At 57.1% G+C, this 18,703-nt stretch overlaps 2 protein-coding genes across 8 annotated transcripts in view; both read right to left on the bottom strand.

Annotated features, from left to right (window-relative positions):
- Nucleotides 1-225: 225 nt before the first annotated feature.
- STOML2 (stomatin like 2) lies at nt 226-7,746 on the bottom strand. The gene is made up of 10 exons (XM_039567782.1): nt 7,643-7,746; nt 5,745-5,897; nt 5,367-5,466; nt 4,314-4,372; nt 3,958-4,059; nt 3,195-3,329; nt 1,939-2,083; nt 1,529-1,608; nt 1,200-1,328; nt 226-495 (listed from the first exon to the last, which is right to left on the bottom strand). The coding sequence occupies exons 1-10, from the start codon at nt 7,691-7,693 to the stop codon at nt 364-366; spliced, it is 1,086 nt and encodes a 361-aa protein (XP_039423716.1). The 5' UTR covers nt 7,694-7,746; the 3' UTR covers nt 226-363.
- A 146-nt stretch (nt 7,747-7,892) lies between these two features.
- Nucleotides 7,893-18,703, bottom strand: part of FAM214B (family with sequence similarity 214 member B) — a 38,935-nt gene continuing 28,124 nt past the window's right edge. For 6 of the 7 annotated variants that reach the window (XM_039567779.1, XM_039567776.1, XM_039567778.1 and 3 more), the window contains 9 exons: nt 17,305-17,397; nt 16,506-16,707; nt 13,613-14,888; nt 12,013-12,071; nt 11,610-11,706; nt 11,023-11,181; nt 10,581-10,649; nt 9,911-10,116; nt 7,893-9,687 (listed from right to left, as the gene is read on the bottom strand). In XM_039567779.1, coding sequence (XP_039423713.1) covers nt 9,534-9,687; nt 9,911-10,116; nt 10,581-10,649; nt 11,023-11,181; nt 11,610-11,706; nt 12,013-12,071; nt 13,613-14,722 — 1,854 coding nt within the window. In that variant the 5' untranslated portion in view covers nt 14,723-14,888; nt 16,506-16,707; nt 17,305-17,397 and the 3' untranslated portion in view covers nt 7,893-9,533. The remainder of the gene's footprint in view (nt 9,688-9,910; nt 10,117-10,580; nt 10,650-11,022; nt 11,182-11,609; nt 11,707-12,012; nt 12,072-13,612; nt 14,889-16,505; nt 16,708-17,304; nt 17,398-18,703) is intronic. The other variant, XM_039567781.1, reaches the window with a different exon arrangement.

The raw sequence follows: 18,703 nt of genomic DNA, 5'->3' as shown, positions 1-18,703 counted from the left end.
CAGGGACAGGGACACTTTCCACTCGACCAGGTTGCTCAGAGCCCCACAACTTCCCAGGGCAACCTGTGCCAGTGGCTCATCAGCCTCACAGGAGAGTATCTAATTTGCCACTCGTGCATGTGACTGCATGTCGATGGGAGATCCCAGCAGGAGCCTGCTGAGGAGGGATGGTCCCCCTTCAGCATGGAACGCTGGGGTCAGGCACCCAAGCACGAGGGAACATGCTGCAGCATCACTGTTACCATTTATTACATGATTTAAATCCAATATAAAATAGGGACTAAGGGAAGAAGAGCGACTGCCCACAGCAGAACAGGACTGCCGGCAGGCCTCAGGAGAGGGTGTGGGATCCTTCCAGCCCTGTTAGCTGGAGCTGCCCTGTTCTGCCTTCAGCACCTCCAGGGCAGGAGATTGGGAGTCCTCATGGGTTTGGGGCATCCCATCTTGGGTCTTCACAGCTTGTGGCTTGGTCAGTGTGGTGTAGATCCCCAGGGCCTGGAAGGAATGAGACAGTCACAGGGAGGGGAGGAGAGGAGAGGGCCAGGCCCCAGTATGGGGCCCTCTTCACCTCCCCAGAGCAAGACTCACTTGGGTGAGAGCAAGAATGGCTTGGGTTAGAAGGGACCTTAAAGATCCTCTTTTTCTAACCCCCCTGCCATGGGCAGGGACATCCCGCACCGGACCAGGCTGCTCACAGCCCCATTCAACCTGGCCTTGAACACTTTCAGGGATGGGGCATCCACAGCTTCTCTGGGCAACCTGTTCCAGTGCCTCGCCACCCTCACAGGAAAGAATTTCTTTCTGATACCTAATCTTAACCTACTCTTCAGTTTAAAGCCATTCCTTCTCATCCTATCATTACATGCCCTTGTAAAGTCTCTCCATCTTCCTTGTAAGCCCCTTTTAGGTAGTGGAAGGCGCTACAATGTCTCTCTAGAGCCTTCTGTTCTGCAGGCTGAAGAACCCCAATTCTCTCAGCCTTTTCCTGTAGGAGAGGCATTCTATCCCTCCAATCATCTTGGCGTCCTCCTCTGGACTGGCTCCAGCAGGTCCCTGTCCCTCCTGTGCTGGGACCCCAGAGCTGGATGCAGTGCTCCAGGTGGGTCTCAGCAGAGCGGAGCAGAGGGGCACAATCCCCTCCCTCCCCTGCTGCCCACGGGGCTCTGGATGCAGCCCAGGACACAGGGGACTACACTGACCTGTGCGACCATGTTGGTGACATCGCCGGTGTTGGCGGGCAGCAGGACAGTGTTGGAGTCTTTGGCAATCTTGGAGAAAGCGTTCACGTACTGCTCTGCCACCGACAGGGAGGCAGCAGCATTGCCGTGCTGGGAACAGAGAGACAGGTCACATGCCACCAACAGCTCATCCCTGCCTGTATCCCCAGCCCACCAAAGATCTTCACTCCCTGCTGCTGCTGAAGGTGCCAGGGAGTGTCCAGGAGAAAGCCAGGTGCCACCTTGCCCATGGTTTCACCTCCCCCAGTGCCAGCACCAAAGCAGCGCTGGTCCAAGCAGCCATCACTCACCTGCTGTGCCAGAGCAGCTGCCAGGAGCTGAATTGCCTCTGCCTTGGCCCTAGCCTTGACCAGCATGGCATTGGCTTCTCCTACAACAAACCACAGCAGGGAGCACATCAGAATCACGACAAAGCACTTACAAGGACTGAATCCCAACCACTTCAGGGAGCGAATCAGGACAATTTCATGCATGCATGGCTGTCTCTTCCCCAACAGCAACACTGGCACATGCCTCCTGCTGCTGCTGGCGGCTGGGGCGGGGCAGCAACATGAGCTGGTGCTCAGCCTGAGGCCCCAGCAGGGAAGGATCAGAAGTGGCTGAGGAAGCCTGGCCCACAGTGATGCAGTCTCTCCCCAGCAGCACCACCTCTCAGTCCAAAGGGCTACAGATGCCCACATGTTCTAGCCCAAGGCATTACCAGCAGCTTTGTTGATTTGTTCAGCCTTCTCAGCTTCTGATGCCAAGATCTGGGCCTGCTTCTGGCCTTCAGCCACGTTGATAGCTGACTCCCTCGTCCCCTCTGACTCCAGCACTGTTGCCCGCTTCCGTCGCTCTGCCTCCACCTGCAAGCACAGCTCAGACACCAGCCTGCCATGGCTGTGCTGGGGAAATCCCATTTGTGGGGCAAGGACATGCTCCTCTGTCCTGCTGGGGGAAGCATGGCTTACAAAGCATGAGAATGCAGCTACAGAACACTGTGTGGTCCTGGCAAGGGCTGGTTCTGCTCCTCACGTCACGCAGCCCTTCCCAGCCCTGTCCACACCTACATGGACAGCTGCTTTCCCCTCCTCCCCTTCCAGCCCAGAGATCTGGTCTCCAGCTTTCCTCAAGGGGAGACCTTCAGCTCTGGGATTTGCTTCCCCACAGAGCCCAGGAGGGATTTTAAAGGGAGCTGGCATGGTGTGTATGTAGCAGGCAGGGGTCATCACCACAAAAATTATGACAGGATATATTTATTCAGTAGCTTTATGTCTCCAGCCAAAGTGCCCTCCTGAGGTAAGGGGTGGGTGCTGCCCACTCTGCACAGGTAACAATAATGAACCATAGCCTGTATCAACAATAGTGTGGCCAGCAGGATGAGGGAAGTGATCCTCCCCTTGTACTCAGCACTGGTGAGGTCATGCCTCAAGTCCTGTGTCAAGTTCTGGGCACCTCAATTCAAGAGGGATATTTGAGGTGCTGGAGCATCCAGAGAAGGGCAATGGAGCTGGGGAAGGATCTGGAGCGCAAGACTGATGAGGAGCCCTTGAGAGAGCTGGGTTGTTTACAAGAGGAGACTCGGGTGACCTTATCACTCTCTACAATTACCTGAAAGGAGGTTGTAGTCACATGGGGGCTGCTCCCAGGCAATCAGCAACAGGATGACAGGACATAGTCTTAAGTAACACCACGGGAGGTTTAGGTTGGATATTAGGAAGAATTATTCTCAGAAAGGGTGATTAGACATTGGAACGGGCTACCAGAGAGGTGCTAGAAACACTGTTCATGGAGGTTTTTAAGCAAAGACTGGAGATGGCACTTTGGTGCTATGGTCTGGTTGACAAGGTACTGTTTGGTCACAGGTTGGACTTGATCTGAAGTCTTTTCCAACCTCACTGATTCTGTGACTCTGTGATGCAGTGAGGAAGAGGAGGCTTCCCTCTTGTTCCAGACCTCCCTCCCAGAGAGCCTCACCTGCATCTGCATGGATTCCTTCACGCGTGGGGGCACGTGGATGTCCTTTATCTCATAGCGCAGACACCGGATGCCCCAGCAGTCTGAAGCCTGGTTGATGGCATCCACGATGCTGGCGTTGAGGGACTCCCGCTCCTGGGAGGTACAAAAGAAACAGCAGAGAGCAGAGAAGAGGTGCTGAGCACAAGAGAGGTGTCAGGAGGAAAACAGACACCTCCCTCACAGGCCAAGGTCTGCCAGAAAAACCCATCTCCACAGGTTTCAGGCAGGGCCAGGTGCTTCCTGCAGCTCTTGAAGGGGTCACCACCTCCTAGGGAGGGCAGTGCCCCACACTGAAGCTGCTGGGATACAACATCTGGCATACCTCTGGATACAACAGAATGTCAACAATTCCAGTTTCTTCCCAGCAAATGCAGTTACAAGGATTACAGCACCCCATCACCCAGGTCAGGGATATTCATCACTGGGGCTGAGCAAAGAGTCAGTGACTTAAGAGAAACATGGCTGCACCAGCTGGGTCTGGGCACATGCCACCCATCACCCCTTCCAAATAACCCAGGGCAGGGCAAAAGATAGCTCCTGTTACAAAAACAACCGAAACAAGACCCATCTCCAAGGATTCACCAATAGGTCAACTGAAACAGAAGCCATAAGTCCTCTAAGCAAAGGGCATTTTGTTGTTAAGCACATCAGCCTGGGCATGCAGGCTGTCCTGGGGTTTTGAGAGACACTGGCAGCTCCATGATTCACCTCTCCAGCTCACCCGAAAGACTCTGTCAAGGGAGAGTTTGCCAAGTTCAGATCTCATGGTGGTCTGGGCCAGCTGGGTCACTGCATACTCAGGATCTTCCACCCCATAGCTGGCCTGAAGAGCAGAAGCACAAAACAGAGTGGATAGGGGTGCCAAGAGGGACCCTGAACAAGGCAGAAGAGACAAACACAGCACTAAAGCAAGAAACCTGCCAGACACTCCTGCTGAAAACGTGGAGTCTGGAGCCTTGGGAGGAGTCAGAGTATCCAGCCCACCTGCTGGGCACAGCACAGAGGCTGGAGCACACATTTTGGGGAGCAGGGAGTGGGCAGAGCCAGGAAAAGCTGCCCAAGGGGCAGGGATTGTACCTTGTAGGGGTCCATAACCCGCAAGTAGAGCACACCATCGATCTGCAAGGTGACATTATCTGTTGGGAAAGAACAACAGCCCCGTTTACTGAAGCAATAAAAACAAAACATGGAAACCCCCTCTTCCAGAGCACAGCTGGGCAGGTCATCCCTTTCCGTGCTGGCATAGCAGCATGGCACAGAGAAGGATTGGCTGAAATAGATCTTCTTATCTAAAGGCTTCATAAAAAGGATCTTACGTTCCCTAGAAAACACTGTGATGTTTCAGTACACAACAGGTCCCAATTTTCCAGATAGAAAATCAAGCATTTCACACTGTGGCTCTCATAAATAAAGACTTAAGGAGGAAAAAACTAAAACAAATCACTTATAACTAAAACTGTAACAGAGCTGTCAATTAACATTACATCCATTAACCTGTTCTAAAATGTTTTTTTACAGAAACAGAAATTTCTTTTGTGGTTCAATAAAGGAAAGCACCTCAAAAATGTATTTCTGGCCAGGTGCATTCAACTCAGCAAGAAGGGGGAGCTGCAGCCCAGAGAGACCACATGGGACTTCACTTCCTGAGGTGCCCCCACTCACAGCACCAGCCTTCCAGTACCTAAAGAGAGCTAAGAGGGACTTTTCAAACGGGCATGGAGGGACAGGACAAGGGGGAATGGCCTTAAGCTGATGGAGGGCAGGCTTAGAGTAGATGTTAGGAAGAAATTCTTTCCTGTGAGGGTGGTGATGCACTGGAACAGGTTGCCCAGAGAAGCTGTGGCTGCCCCATCCCTGGAAGTGTTCAAGGTCACGCTGGATGGGGCTGTGAGCAACCCAGCCTAGTGGAAGGTGTCCCTACCCATGGTAAGGGGTTGGAACAAGATGAACTTTAAGGTCCTTTCTAACCCAAACCATTCAGTGATCCTGTGATTTTATGGCCAAGCCTGGGTACCAAGGGACAGAGCTGAGTGCAGGAGCTTGGGACAATTCCACTCATCCCCACATTGTCCCTTGCTCACCCCAGATGCAGAGGAAGGAAGGGGGCAGGACACAGAAGCTGTTCCTCACCCAGTGTGACAGCTGACTGCTCTGGGACATTAATGACGATTTCTTTGAGACTTTGGACGTAACGAATCCGATCCAGGAGAGGGATGAGAAAGTTCAAACCCTGGGAAAAGGGTAGGATTAGATGGCTGATAGCCAAACTAGACAGAGTTGTGCAACAAAAGCACATGCCACACACTGCAAACACATTTTACACACAGGGCATTTTGGTTACTCAGTGCTTTAAACACCTCACCAAGAAAAATTAATCCACAGGCAGCCAAAAGGATTTCAGCCTGGGAAACTAAGCCCACCACCCCTCGGATCCTCGTGCAAAGGACGCGCCTCGCTACAGCTTTAGGAACCTGCTGAATCCAGAAGGGGAGAAAAGCTGCTCCTTACAGGCTCGAGGATTCGGTGGAACTTGCCCATCCTCTCCACCACCCAGGCCTCCTGCTGCGGCACAAAGAGCACTCCGATGTTCACGGGCAGCCCGGAGTTCCAGCGGCACGGAGCTGGGACCAGCCGTGCCGCACGCTTCAGCTGCTGGGAGTGCTGGGAGAGGAGATGGAACAGGTTTGAGGCCAGCTGCTGGCACCTCAGAGCCCAGCTCCACACCTGTTACCCCATCTGGGCTCACAACCCAGAGACCAGGGCAGGAAACAGTGCCCCAAACAAGCCCATGCTGTAAGGGTGTTCCCACAGGGATGAGGCCTGGGCCCCAGGGACAGTCTTCTCCACTGGTGTAGGGGGGCTCACTCCCATGTGAGAGCTTTCTGCACATCTCTGCTCCTCTTACATCCACCCTGGAGGGGGAACAAAGCCTCCCTGCCACTGTTAAGGGCAATGAGGCATGTGCATGTGGGTCTTTTCTGCCCCGCTCAGTCCCTATAACCTGCTCAGGCCCACTCCCCCCAGCTCTCTCACTCACCTCAGTCCCAGGCCACCCCTTTTCAACAACCTGTCCCTCCGCAGCTCTGGCTGCCTCCTGGGCTCCCCACAAAGACCTGTTTTGTCCAGGCATTCCCGCACCCTTCTCCCCACAGACTCTCACTCACACAGCTTCCCTCGACCTTCCCACATCCCAACCCAGCTCACACCTCTACAGCTCCACGCATCCAATTCTCCTACAACAATCCACCTCACCACCCCATGCTCAGTCACCCCCCACTGGCCCTCCCCATACCCATTCATCCACAGCCTCCTCTGCAACCCCGCTGTACCCCAATCCCTGCCCAGGTCACGACCACCACCCCAGCACTTCCCCAGACCCCCAACACCCCCCCACTGGCCCCTCCCTCTCAGTCCCCCTCATACTCCCACTTGTTCTCTGCACCTCTCCTCTTCACACTTCGGTCTCTGTCCAGCTCCTCCGCATACACAGTGTTCCCCAAACCCTCAACACCACCATCCCACTGAACCCCCACCTCCTCAGTTGCCCCCAAGCCCACTTGTCCGCCGTACCAACCCCCTCACCTCCTTTCTCTCTCTCCTTGTCCATCCCCCTGCTCCACCCCAGCCCTTCCCCAGCCCCGAACACTCCCCACTGACCGCCCTTTTCAGTCTCCCTATACCTGTCTTGTCCTCTACACCACTGCCCTGCCCTTCACCTCTATCCCTGTCCGGCTCTCCCCAGACCCCCAACACTATCCCACTGCCCCCCACTGCCCCTGCTCAATCCCCTATACCCGTCTGTCCACTGCACACTCCGCCGCACCCCTTCCCCCATCCCTGCCCAGCTCTCCCCCACCGAGCCCCCACACCGCCAGCCCTTCACCGGACCTCAAACACCACCACACCGACTCCCCCTCAGTCCCCCCATACCCATTTATCCTTTTCACCCGCCGTGTCCCCATAGCCCTATTCCTGCTCAGCTCCTCACCACCACCCCAGCACCTTCCCGGAGCCCCAACACCACAAATACCCCCAATCTCCTCAATTCCCCGACACCCATTTGTCCACAGCCCCCTCTAACCCCCGTCCCGTACCCCCATCCCTGCCCAAGTCCCCCCTCACCTCTTCCTCGGACCCGCGAAACCCCCACCCCACTGAACCCCCACCTCCGACCCCCCCCGCCTGTCCACCCTCTGCCTCCCCCCACACCCCTTGACCCCATCCCTGCCCCAGTCCCCCCCCAGCACCTCCCAGGCCCCCAACACCATCCCCCTTATCCCGGTGCCCCCAGCCCAGCCCCCTTCTCCCGGCCCCTCCAGCACCCGCTACCCCGGACCTCCCCCACGTGGGCACCCCCTGAGCTCTCCCCGTTCCCTCCCCGCCCCTCCCCGCTGGATTCCCCGCACCTGCAGCAGCCCGAGGCCGGGCCGGGCCCGGATCCCCGCCCGCGACAGCATCGCCCCCTCCGCCCGTCCCGCTCGGCGCCGCCGCCGCCGCTCCCTCACGCCCGGAAGGCCCCTGCAGCCGCGCTGCTTCCGGGTGCGCCACCCGGATAGGTCCCTCCGGCTCCTTCGGCCGCGGCCCCCGGTTCCGCTCGCCCGCCCGCCCCGCGATTCTGCACCGGCCCGCTTGGGAGCGGCAGCCCCGGGCTCGTTCTGGAGCTCCAAACGGACGTTTATTAAATTAAAAAGGAACACGAAAAGTACCGGCACGGCTTTCGCGAGCCCGCAGGGCCACGGCGACAGGGGCAGGCCCGGTGACCGGGGGGCGAGGGGACTCCGGTGTCATGGCGGCCCCCGGGACCCACTGCTCAGGGCAGGGGGAGGAGCGGCCCCCGGTGCTTGGGGGGTTCAGATCCACGGTTTGGGGGATTCAGGCCCCCGCTGTGAGTGTATGGGCGGGTTCAGGCCTCCACCTCTCAGTGCAGCAGGCCGGAGCCCTTGGCCGCCCCCGGGCAGGGGAGAGCACGACCTCGACCCCACACCCTCCACTCCTGGCCCATGGCCACACCGAGGCCCCGGCACTGGGGTCGCAGCCCCACGGCTGGAGTTGATGGGGTCGGGCCTGTTCACCGTCTTCTTCCCTCTGAGAGAGGGGCTGAGGCTCCCCAGAGCCTGGGCTGGCAGGGGAGCCTTGCCGAGACGCTCAGAGGGCAGAGGGGTGATACAGACACGGGATGTGCAAGCTTGTTTTGCCCTCAGCCCTGCCCCTCTCTGGATTCCCCCCAGTCCTGCTCCTGAGAATCCAGCCCAGCTCCTGGAATTTGATGTCCTCTGTTGCGTCCCTGCTTCCCAGGGAACTAAGCTGGGGCTCCTGCCCATCCTCCAGCCCCTGACCACGCTGCCAGCAGACCCTGCCCAAAGCTGCCTCCTTCATAGGATTCACCCCCCACCCACTGACAGTGCAAGGTTCCTTTTTTTTTTTTGGCAATCTTCTCAGATCCACAGCACACGTGCTCTGGAGGCTCTTGCCCAGAGGGCTATCCCCATACTCCTGCAAAGAGCCCCAGGTCCCCATCCACGTGACAGCTGTGTCTCTTACCTTCAGGAACCTGGCAGTGGCCATTTCCTTGACAGCCACAGGCCTCTTGGCGTTTGGTTTGCCCTAAAAGACCCAGAAGATAAGTGCAGGCCTGCCCAAGCTGCTTTGAGTTGGGCTGGCCCTGCATAGCGGGTGCCAGCAAGGCTGAGCCTGTCACAGGGTGTTTAACACAGCCCTGGCCTGGGAGCTGCACCCTGGTGAGCAGTGGGTCACTCTCCCTTCCATGGGCTGAGGTGTCCCTGTCCCGAGTCACCCTCACAGTCCCCACAGCCCTGTCCCAACACAGGCAGCCTGGTGGGGGCAGGGCTGGGGGGAAGAACAAGCACGGAACCTCTGATCCTCTGCACCAGCCTCCTCTGCACTCCCAGTAACAATAAATACTAATAAATACAAACTCTTCCACATTTTCTGCTTCCAGACCCAGGACTAGTGTGGCTGGTCTTACCCACAAGCCCCAGTCCAACTCTTCACTCCCCACCCACCCACCTCGGCCACAGCCCAGTCTCCAAGCTGGGAGCAGTGCCAGCAGAAGGCTTGGGCATGTCCCTGGAGTGCCAGGGCTGCTCCTCAGCCCCTGCCACTCTTGGTTAAGCCCCCGGGGTGATCCCAGCCCCGCTGCAGAGCGTGGTGTCCGTGCTGGTCAGGAGGGTGGGGGATATCTCAAAGCAGTGCTTGCTGCCCCTTTACTCATCTCTCCCCTAAGTGCTGGGCTGGAGGCTCCCCCAGTGGCCCTTGGGGGGTGGGGGGTGAAGAAGATCAGGCCCGGGGTGAGTAGCAGGGGTGCCTGGGCATCTCTGTGAAGGATTTCAGTTCGTAGGGGATCCCCGAATCCACTTCGATCGACTTGCGGGAGAAAAGCAGCCGAATGTCGTCATGAAGGTAGATCTTCCCCGACTTGGAACTGTGAAACCTGTGTGGAGACGATCAAGGCAGAGGGACCTCAGGCTCCCAGGCAAGGGCAGGGCATCCTCAGTGAGGGCACAACCCCCTTGGCTACTTTGGCCCCTGGTCAAGGAGCAGCTGGTCCCTGCTCCTCCCCAGTCCCTCCTCCAGTCTTGCAGGCTTGGGACATGTTGGAGAGGAGCACAGGGGTGGCCTTGGGGCAGGTGCCCACCCCTCCTGGCATGCTTTACCTTAGATGCATCAGGTAGCAGAGGACCCTGCGGGGTGGGCTGGTGCCCAGTGGGTCACTGGGGGCCACCGTGGACCCCTCCTCCTCCCCCACGGGCACCAGGAAGATGCGATGGCGTAGGAAGGTCATGTGGTTGGCTGGCATGTCCTGGAAGTCGTACGTCACCAAGAACATCTTCACCACAGTCTTGTTGGGGTTAAATAAGGTCTGGGGGCAGAGGGGTAGAGAGTGAGACTGGGAGGGATGCAGGGCAGAGATGGGGCATCTGGGAGCAGAAGCTGCTGGTCAAAGGATCCAGAAAGCCTCACACCAGTCCCAGAGGGCTTAGCCTGAGTGTCACAGGTCAGTCCTTTACACCCACCTTCACACGTTTGCTCCCCTTGCATCACATCCCATTCCCACTGCACATGCACACTTTCCTGCCAAAAACCCTCACCAACCTCTTCTTTCCCTGATTCTCCCATCACCTTGTCTCCCTGCCAGCATCCCAGGTACCCTGTACTCCCCTCTGCTGTGCTGTCTTGGTGGCCATGTAACCCCTCTGCAGAAGACAAGCCTTCCAGCTGCTGCCGTGCCTAACAACATAATGGAGCATACCCACCCCAGCAGGGCAAACAGAGCCCACCCAGCCCCACCCCCACACTGCTACTGCAGGCCAGGGAATGACTCACCACTTGGATGGTTCCAGCTTTGGGGACACTGTAACCCTTCTTTCCCAAGGCCTCCAAGTCAATCACTCCCTGGGGCAAAATAAACAGCATGTGAGAGAGGGAGAAAGCCGAGGGAGAGCCCAGCTGGGAACCAGCATGGGCCTGAGACTCCCTCGCTGGGAACACCTGGCACAAGTCAGCAAGAAGACCCCCAGCTCAGTTCCTCTCCAAACCAGGAGCAGCAACAGAGAGGTGGTGACAAGAGAGGTGATGACAATGACAACCATGAAGCAGCTGGGCCTGTGTATGTTCCCCCTTGTTTCCTGTTTGGCTTTTTGGGTTAAAGATTGACCCTGGCACAGCCATCCACCTCCACAAGCAGGTGGTTGCTTGAGCCACCCTCTAGAGCGAGGGGCTGTGCCAGGGTGCTGGGCTACAGCCCCCCTCCCCCACATCCATGTACCAGGAAAGGCGAGGGCGCGCTGTGTTCAGAGATGTCGAAGTAGGTGACGTCGACGGGCAGGGTGACATGCTGGGGACAGTACGAGCCACTGGCACCGATCTCTGCTGTGAAGCCCTCGATCCTCCCCGATGGTGCAAAGCGCCCTTTCAGGATGGACTCCTGAGAGGGGAAGGAAGTGTTAGGGAACCTCAAACACCAGCCCCACCCCCTGCCTCAATGCTCCAGGTGAAGTCATCCCCATCTTCACTGCACCCAAGTGACTGCTTGCCCTCATGTGCCCAGAGACCTCGCTCTAAGACAGACACACCCTGAACTGGTGAGATAACACCAACCATCTAACAGGGAGAAGCTGTGAGAGTACCTTGGCTCAGCCTCACAGCAGCCATCTGAGCAGGTTCCACCCAAGGATCTGCTGGCTGAGCCATGCTGCTGGTGGCTGTGTGGTTGCCACTGCACAGCAGGCCTTTTGGGGACAAGCAGCCCGGCCCCACACCAGGGCTCCCATCAGGTTCAGCCTCTCACACCCATTGCTAGCCCTGTGTGGAGCCCCCAGGACCCACCTCCCCCCAGCAGGTGGGCGCTGTTACCTCAAAGTTGCCCAGCAGAGCATGGCTGACAGTGGTGGTGGCCCAGGGCACTGTGGGAGACCTGGTGCCCCTCCGGAGGCTGGTCCGGAGATGTCGCCTGGGAGTGAGGAGAGAAGACTGGTGTTGGACTGAAGAGCACGCAGCCCTGGGTTGTTCATGTCCCTGGGAATGTGGATCCCTCTCCAGGTCCCCTATACCTTTGCTGGAGGTTGAACCCACTTTCCTACATCCCATGGGAAGAAAAAACCCCCCCAGTCTGTGGTGTCCAAGAGGGGAGATACCTGGGCCAGGGCAGGGAAGAGGACTTGACCCATCCTGAACCTCCCATTGGGCTGCAGGGTACTGGGGTGGGCAGGCACCCTGAGCCCTCATGTCCATCCCATGGGGCTGCCAGGACACTCACGATTTGAGGCGCAGCCCACTCTTCAGCCTCCTCCCAACCGCAGTGCAGTCTGCAGAGCTCTGGAGGGGACACGAAATGGAGAACTCTGTTAGGGCAGCAACCAGGGCCCGTGCACCCCTGGGAGGGGCCATCGCCCCTTGCCCTGCCCCACATTCCCATGGGGGTCCCAGCAGATGAACAGGCTCCAGTCCATGGGCAGCCATCAGCAGCCTCTGCAGGGGTGGCCAGCAGGGTAGCACAAGGACCGGGGATGTCTGGTGGGGACGTAGGGCTGCCCAAACCCCAAAGTGGCTCAGCTGGGAATGAGGGTGTTGGTACCCAAGGGTACAACACACTATTCCCACTCTACAAAGCAGGTCTCAGGAGCAGCCCCAGTGAAAGACACCTGTAGACAGAGCCATGCAGTGACACCCCCTTGCACTTCCCAGGGATTGGGACACCTACAAGGATGCTCCCTGACCAGCCTGGGAAAAGTTCTGTCCCCTGGTGATTCATGCAAAGTCCTCAGCAGTGCCACCAGGCAGAGGGGTGCGTTTCCCATCGCTACCCACAGCTAGGATCCTACAGCTGTGGGGTGGGGGGTTAAAGCCACAGCCACACTGCAGCCTCCTTTTAAAGATGTCCTCTTTTCAGGGGTATTCCCTTCTGGAAGCCACACAAAGGGCAGCACAACACAAAAGGATGATGGAGCTGGCTGGCATGACCGGGCGGGAAAACCCAGGGAAGCTGCTGGAGGGCTTCACTCTGCAAGGACAGTGCTGGCAGCAGCTGGGCTGAGGGACAGTCATGAAAAAGGCTGGCAGGGATTGAGCTGTGCCCCATGGATGGCGTGTCTCAGCTCCACGCAGCAAGAAGCCAGCATAGCTCTGACATCAGTTCCTGTGTGTCCCCACACCATGGGATGCCCCAGAGAAAAAGAAGAGCATGCCAGGTCTGGCCTGAGCCTGCTGCAGCCTCAGCTGGCAGGACAGGTAAGGGCAGGGAGCAGGGTAAGAAAAGAGGAATTGCAGGCAGCTCCTGAGCTGCTAGGGTGGTTGCAAACCTCAGAGGTCTGCCCCATTGCTAAGACCTTGTGGCACCTTGGGGACATGCCACAGGCGCCCCAAAATGGCAGAAAAGCCAGTGGCATCTCTACACACAGCACTGGGCTCCTTGGTCGGAGTATGTCCAGTCCCACTGCCTGCCACCAGACACTTGCTCTAATAGGCATCATGACCAGGAGTTCAAACCATCCCATGCATCTGCCTTCCTCCTCATCAGGCAGGTAGAGGCCAGCTACTCTTCCCAAGCTTGCTGCTATATCATGGCTTAACAGGAAGCCATGAGACACCAAATGTGGTTTCACGATGTGTCCAGCTCTCACTGCCGCGGGGAGGTTGTCTCCTCTCCAAGCAGGGCTCTCCAGGAGAAAAAGCTGGTTGCATCCAGAGTATCCAGTGACTACAAGATGTCAAGAGCTGGTTAAAACAGACCATGTGTGCCAGGGCTGGCTGTCAGCTGCTGCCTTGCTCACACCAGCACTGCAGCTCAGGGCATGGTGCCACAGTGGGGCTGGGCATCCCCAGACCATTCGCTGCCTCCCCCCATGAGCAATGCTCACCTTGGCTGCAGGAAGCAGGTGATTCCAGAACGGAGCTCCCTTGGCATCAGTGCTGCGGCAGGCTGTGGGCACAGGATGGCATGGCAGGACCCTCTTTTTCCTTGCTGGTGGGGACAGGCTCTCATCCTCAGAGCAGGAGTCGGCCGTAACCTCGCCAGCAGGCAGCAACTTCCTTTTGGCTGGGCAGGTGCTGCTGAGCTGGCTGCTCCCACAGGGCGTCATCTCCTGGGAGCTCAGGTTGCTGGGCTCGGGGCTGAGCGCTGTCTGTGGAGTGGGGGGCTCCCTGCACCCATTGGCCATCACTGGCCCTTCCACTTCTCCGCTAGCCCTGCTGGTGCAAGCTGGGCTGCTCCCTGGCTTCTCTCTCTTCCCACCAGGGTCCAACTGGGTTGTTTGTGCAATACTGTGCAATTCAAGGTGAAGTACATTGTGGCCACTTGCTGGCTCCCCATTCTCTCCATAGTCTATGGGCTGATCCCCTGATGAGACAGGGCAACTGTCTCTCATGTGCAAAGTACTGCAAGCAATGTGCCGGGGCCAGGATGACGACGAGGAGGAGGAGGAGGAGGAGGAAAAGGAAGAAGAGGAGGAGGAGGAGACATCCTGTGACTTGTCTTCTCTGCTGGCCTTGGGGCTGTGGCTAGGGCTGCCCTCACAGCGGTGCTCCACCACCCGCAGCCCACTGTGGGAGAAGTGCTGGGCAGAGCCACAGAGCGAGAGCTCCTCCACCAGCAGACCATCCTCAAAGGTATCATCATCATCCAGGGAAGGCTGCCCAGGGCCCCCATCCACCCCCCTGTCACCCCAGTGAGTTCGTTTGGGATCTCGCCCCCCCTCCGGAGTTCGCTGCTCGGGGTATCCTCTCTTGACAGCTGGCCGGGTGCCTGCCCGCTGCTCTGTGCTCTCAGAGGAGCTGGAGAGATGGGAGAAGATGGACACCTGGTAAACCTTCTGGCGCTTGATTTCTGTCTCGTTGTAGCCCATGAGGATGCTGCGGTGGGTGCAGCACTGCGAGGAAGGCTCCAAGGGTGTCTCCCCGCTGGGCCGGGACAGGCTGGGGTCCGTGCTGCGCTCTGGGGGCACGGACGTCTCTGTGTGGATGTGCCGCATGGAGCCTCACTTGCTGGGACTCCGGGCGGAGCCCATGCGGCAGCAGGAGGGGGACTGTAAAGTGCCACAGGTCAGGGTGCAAGGGCAGGGGGGTGGGAGCTGGATCCCCTCTCACTCACGATCTCTGTGTGAGCCCTCTACTATGAGGTGCTCTGCAGCACAGCATCTGGAAAAACAAGAAAGCAGAAGGATGAAGATCAGCCTGGAGCCCCCATCCTCATTCAGACTTCTGGCTGCAAGGGACCTACTGGGACACGGGCAGCTCCTAACACAGCCCCACTTGAACCTCCCTCTCCAGGGACAGGAAGAGGAACCAGGCTGGTGTGGCTTTCTGGGAAACCCTGAGGCATCACCCACCTGCGCGTTCAGCACTTCCTTCCCAGCTCAGGCAAGGAGAGGTCTCCAGACAGGCAGGAGACTCCTGGGGACAAGTCTGGACAAGCAGGGAGGAAGAGGCCTGCCCTCTGCCAGGGACACGCTTATGCTGTTGTGGAGCACAGGAGTCAGGCAGGTCAGACCAGTCCCAGGGGCTCAGGCCTGTAATCACCCCTTTGGGCAACAGCAGCAACGTCTCCCAGCACTGGCCAAGACAACCTGTCCCAGCCACGTGCACTGAACGAGGCAGGGCTGGTGTCAGTCCCATGCTGGGGACAGGAACCTGGCCTAACATCCCCATTACCCCTTCCAGCTTGGACCAGGCACCTCCAGCACCTCAGTCAGCAGCTGGGAAGTACCAGTGTCACCATCCACCCACTCCTGCCAGCTCCGAGGGCCTGCCCTCCTCCATGCTGCTTGGTGCCTCACTTTTGATTTTCAGTCCAGCTGGAGGGCTGTGAGAATCCTGTCTATATGTTGTTTCTTTTCAGGCATGAAAAATACTGAAATGGCTGCAAGAGCTGAGGAGATGCAGGAAAAGTCACCAGCAGACTGAGGAAAAACTGCCCATCCTGGCAGCTCTGACTTTTGCCTGTCCTTGCAGCTGTGCCTGATCTTGTGGAGCAAGGGCTTAGGGGCAAGTGAGCAATAGGGAAATTGGTTCTCCAAGTTGATCAAGGCTCTCTGGACAGTGAGGCTGCATATGCTATTTTGACCTTGCTGGGATGGGGATGGGAAAATGGAAGGCCAAGGTGGTCAAGACCAGGAATTTTGTTTAAAAGAAGTGATAAAAGGTATAACCATGCACCAGGATATGTTGGGGGCTGACTGGCTGGAAGGCAGCACAACAGTAAAGGCCCTGAAGGCCCTGGTGGGCACCAAGTTGTCCATGAGCCAGCAATGTGCCCTTGCAGCAAAGAAAAACAATAGTGCACCAGGTACAGCATTAACAGCATGTTGAGGGAACTGATCCTCCCTCTTTGCTCAGCACTGGTGAGGCCACACCTGAGAGAGTGCAACAAAGGGACCCTAAGAAACGATTAAGGGACAGGAGCATCTGTCCTACGAGGAAAGGCTGTGAGAGCTGGGACTGTTCAGCCTGGAGAAGAGAAGGCTCAGTGAGATCTCATCCATATATATAGATATATAGATATATATATATAGATATATATATAAGAGGTTCCCTCTGAATATCAGAAAACACCATTTTCTTTTACTGTGACCAAGCACTGTAACCAGTTACCTAGAGAGGTTATGGAGTCTTCATCCTTGGAAATATTCAGAAGTCATCAGGACAAAGTCCTGGGCAATGGCTCTGGGTGGGGCTGGTCCAGTTATCCCCACCAACCTCAATCCCTCTGTGTAGCCCACGACACTGCAGCCTGTTCTGGCTGTCCCCCTCACTTACCCCTCTGCAGCAGGACCCTGCTTTGCTCCGGATTAACCTCCCTGCCCTGCAGCAGGCGGTCGTTGGCACAATTAGCTGAAGACACCTGCCAGTCAGGCACCCCCCAGAAGCGGCGTGGCTGCCGTGGAATGGCTCCCACCATCACGGTGTGCCTCCGAACCTCTGCAACGTCCTCTCCAGCTCTTCAGTGTCCACAGCGGCTCTGAGGGGAAGAAAAAGGGGGAGATGCAGGGCTGGGGTGGTTCAGATGCTTCCTGGGAGAAAGGCAGGACGGTGCTGCCTGTCTGCAGGGTCACACAGGCAGGGAAGGCAGCATTTAGGCTCAGCCTTTCCCAACCTCCCAAATCAAGGGCCACATACACCTCAGCCACCTCAGGCAGTGCTAACACCTTGATTTCCATTTGAACCACAAATATTTTAAGCTAAGCTGTGAACTCTCATACCTGGCTTGATTTTACATCCCTTTTGCATGCCTTCCTGTATGAAACCCTGCGCATAGGAAGAGATTCCTCTTTTTTCTGGCGACCATTTCGTGCCTTGCTTTCCAAGACACTGCAGCAACCTCTGGGCCTCCAGCTAGTTCCTGGTCTCATTTTCACCTCCTCCCCCTTCCACCCACAGCACAGGACACTTTCTGGCCCTACAGATAAGGAGAAGAGCTTGGAATTGTTTTCTTCCAATAAGAGATGCCTTTCAGGGAAGGCAGAAATGAGGAGCCTGACAGCCCTGAGCCACGATGGCCCCCCACCAGTTTTCCCCAGCACAAAGACAGCAATCCTTTCATGTGCACAGCAGTCACCTGTTCAGATGTGCCCTTGATGCACAACGGAGATTTGCGGATGCAACACAGCTCCCCTGTGGTCATAATCCACGGGCACTGCAGCTTTGATGCCTGGAAGAGGGCGTGGAGGAGAGTCAGCTCATGCAGCAGCTCATGGTGCAACACCTTCAGAGTGGGCAGGAGCCCTTGGGCACCTGCAACCTCAGCACCTCTACAGCAGAGGCAGCTCATGGGCTTCACTAGCCCAGGGACCTGCAGCTGAAGGAGGAAACGGTGCCTGTCCCTGGGGGTCACGCCCTCCTCTCCTCCCTCCCCATGCATCCCTCAAAGAGGGGCTCACTGCAGCACCCATCCAGAGGGAAGTCACTGTCTGGGCACCCCAAGCCAGCAGTGAGTACTGCTCTGAAGGCTGGAAACAGCAGGGCCAGAGGCAGCAACACTCAAGTGCAATCCCCTTCTGGCATCCCGGTCTGGCAAATTCTGCATCCCCCCAGCTTGCATGTGGGAAGCCAGCATCAGCTGTGCTTGCTGCCTGACCTCACCTGACCCAGAAAACAGGCTGTTCTTTCATTACATTTCCAATAAGATTTGTAATTACAGGCTGTCATGACCAGTCCCTGAGAGCTGGACAGCTCAAAAGCCACCGCCGCTGCTGGGGAAGGGCACTGCCAGCAACCAGCCAGAACAGGACCTGTTGAGATTCAACACAACAGCACCCAAGGAGCACTTGCAGCAGGGCAAATCAGTGCTGCAGCACAACAAACCACAGGTCCAAAACCTCAACAAAAGCTTTTTGTAAAGACCAGCTCCTCCTGGCTCCTTCCCATATGAGACCTGCACCAAAGCAGGTAGGAAAGCAAGTGAATGCCCACAGTTGTGGGTGGATGCTGAAGTGGTAGCATGCTGTGCTCTGCCTGCCTGGAAGGTTGCTGTTTCCCTCCTCCATCCCTGAGGGAGACTTGTACCATGACTTGTGTGGCACAATCAACCCCTGGGAAGCAAAATCAGCAACCAACAGCAAGAATCAGCCTGGTTCAGTGGAAGAAAGCATGTGTCCTTGCCAGAACAAACACACAGTTTCACCCGCATCCTTTCATTCTCTTCCCTGTGTCCCTCTGAAGTCACAGCCATTTTCTCCCCAGCAGCAGCTACCTTTCACAAGAATGGATGTATTGGGACAGGCTGACCTGCTAACACCAGAAATCCATCCCAGCTGAGCTCTCAGCACCAGTCCTCAGGTGCTGCCAGCACCAGCCAATAGAACACACAGCTAGAACAAGGGACTGCACCATCTTTTGCCAGCCCAGATACTGTTGCTTGGAGCATCATGCTGGAAATGCCAAACCCATGGTGGGGACAGGAAAGTGTCACCCAAAGTGTCTCCAAGTAGACCCTAGGATCTCCTTGAACATCCTTC

Source organism: Corvus cornix, chromosome Z (assembly GCF_000738735.6).
Source record: "Corvus cornix cornix isolate S_Up_H32 chromosome Z, ASM73873v5, whole genome shotgun sequence".
Lineage (NCBI taxonomy): Eukaryota > Metazoa > Chordata > Aves > Passeriformes > Corvidae > Corvus > Corvus cornix.
This window is presented reverse-complemented; position numbering and strand designations above follow the sequence as displayed.

Coding starts and splice junctions, on each gene's coding strand:
- STOML2 (XM_039567782.1), bottom strand. CDS start 7,693: ATGCTGTCGCGGGCGGGGATCCGGGCCCGGCCCGGCCTCGGGCTGCTG. Junction 5,898..7,642: donor CCGGCCTCGGGCTGCTGCAG/GTGCGGGGAATC, acceptor CTCCTCTCCCAG/CACTCCCAGCAGCTGAAGCG. Junction 2,084..3,194: donor AGGAATCCATGCAGATGCAG/GTGAGGCTCTCT, acceptor CTGTGCTTGCAG/GTGGAGGCAGAGCGACGGAA.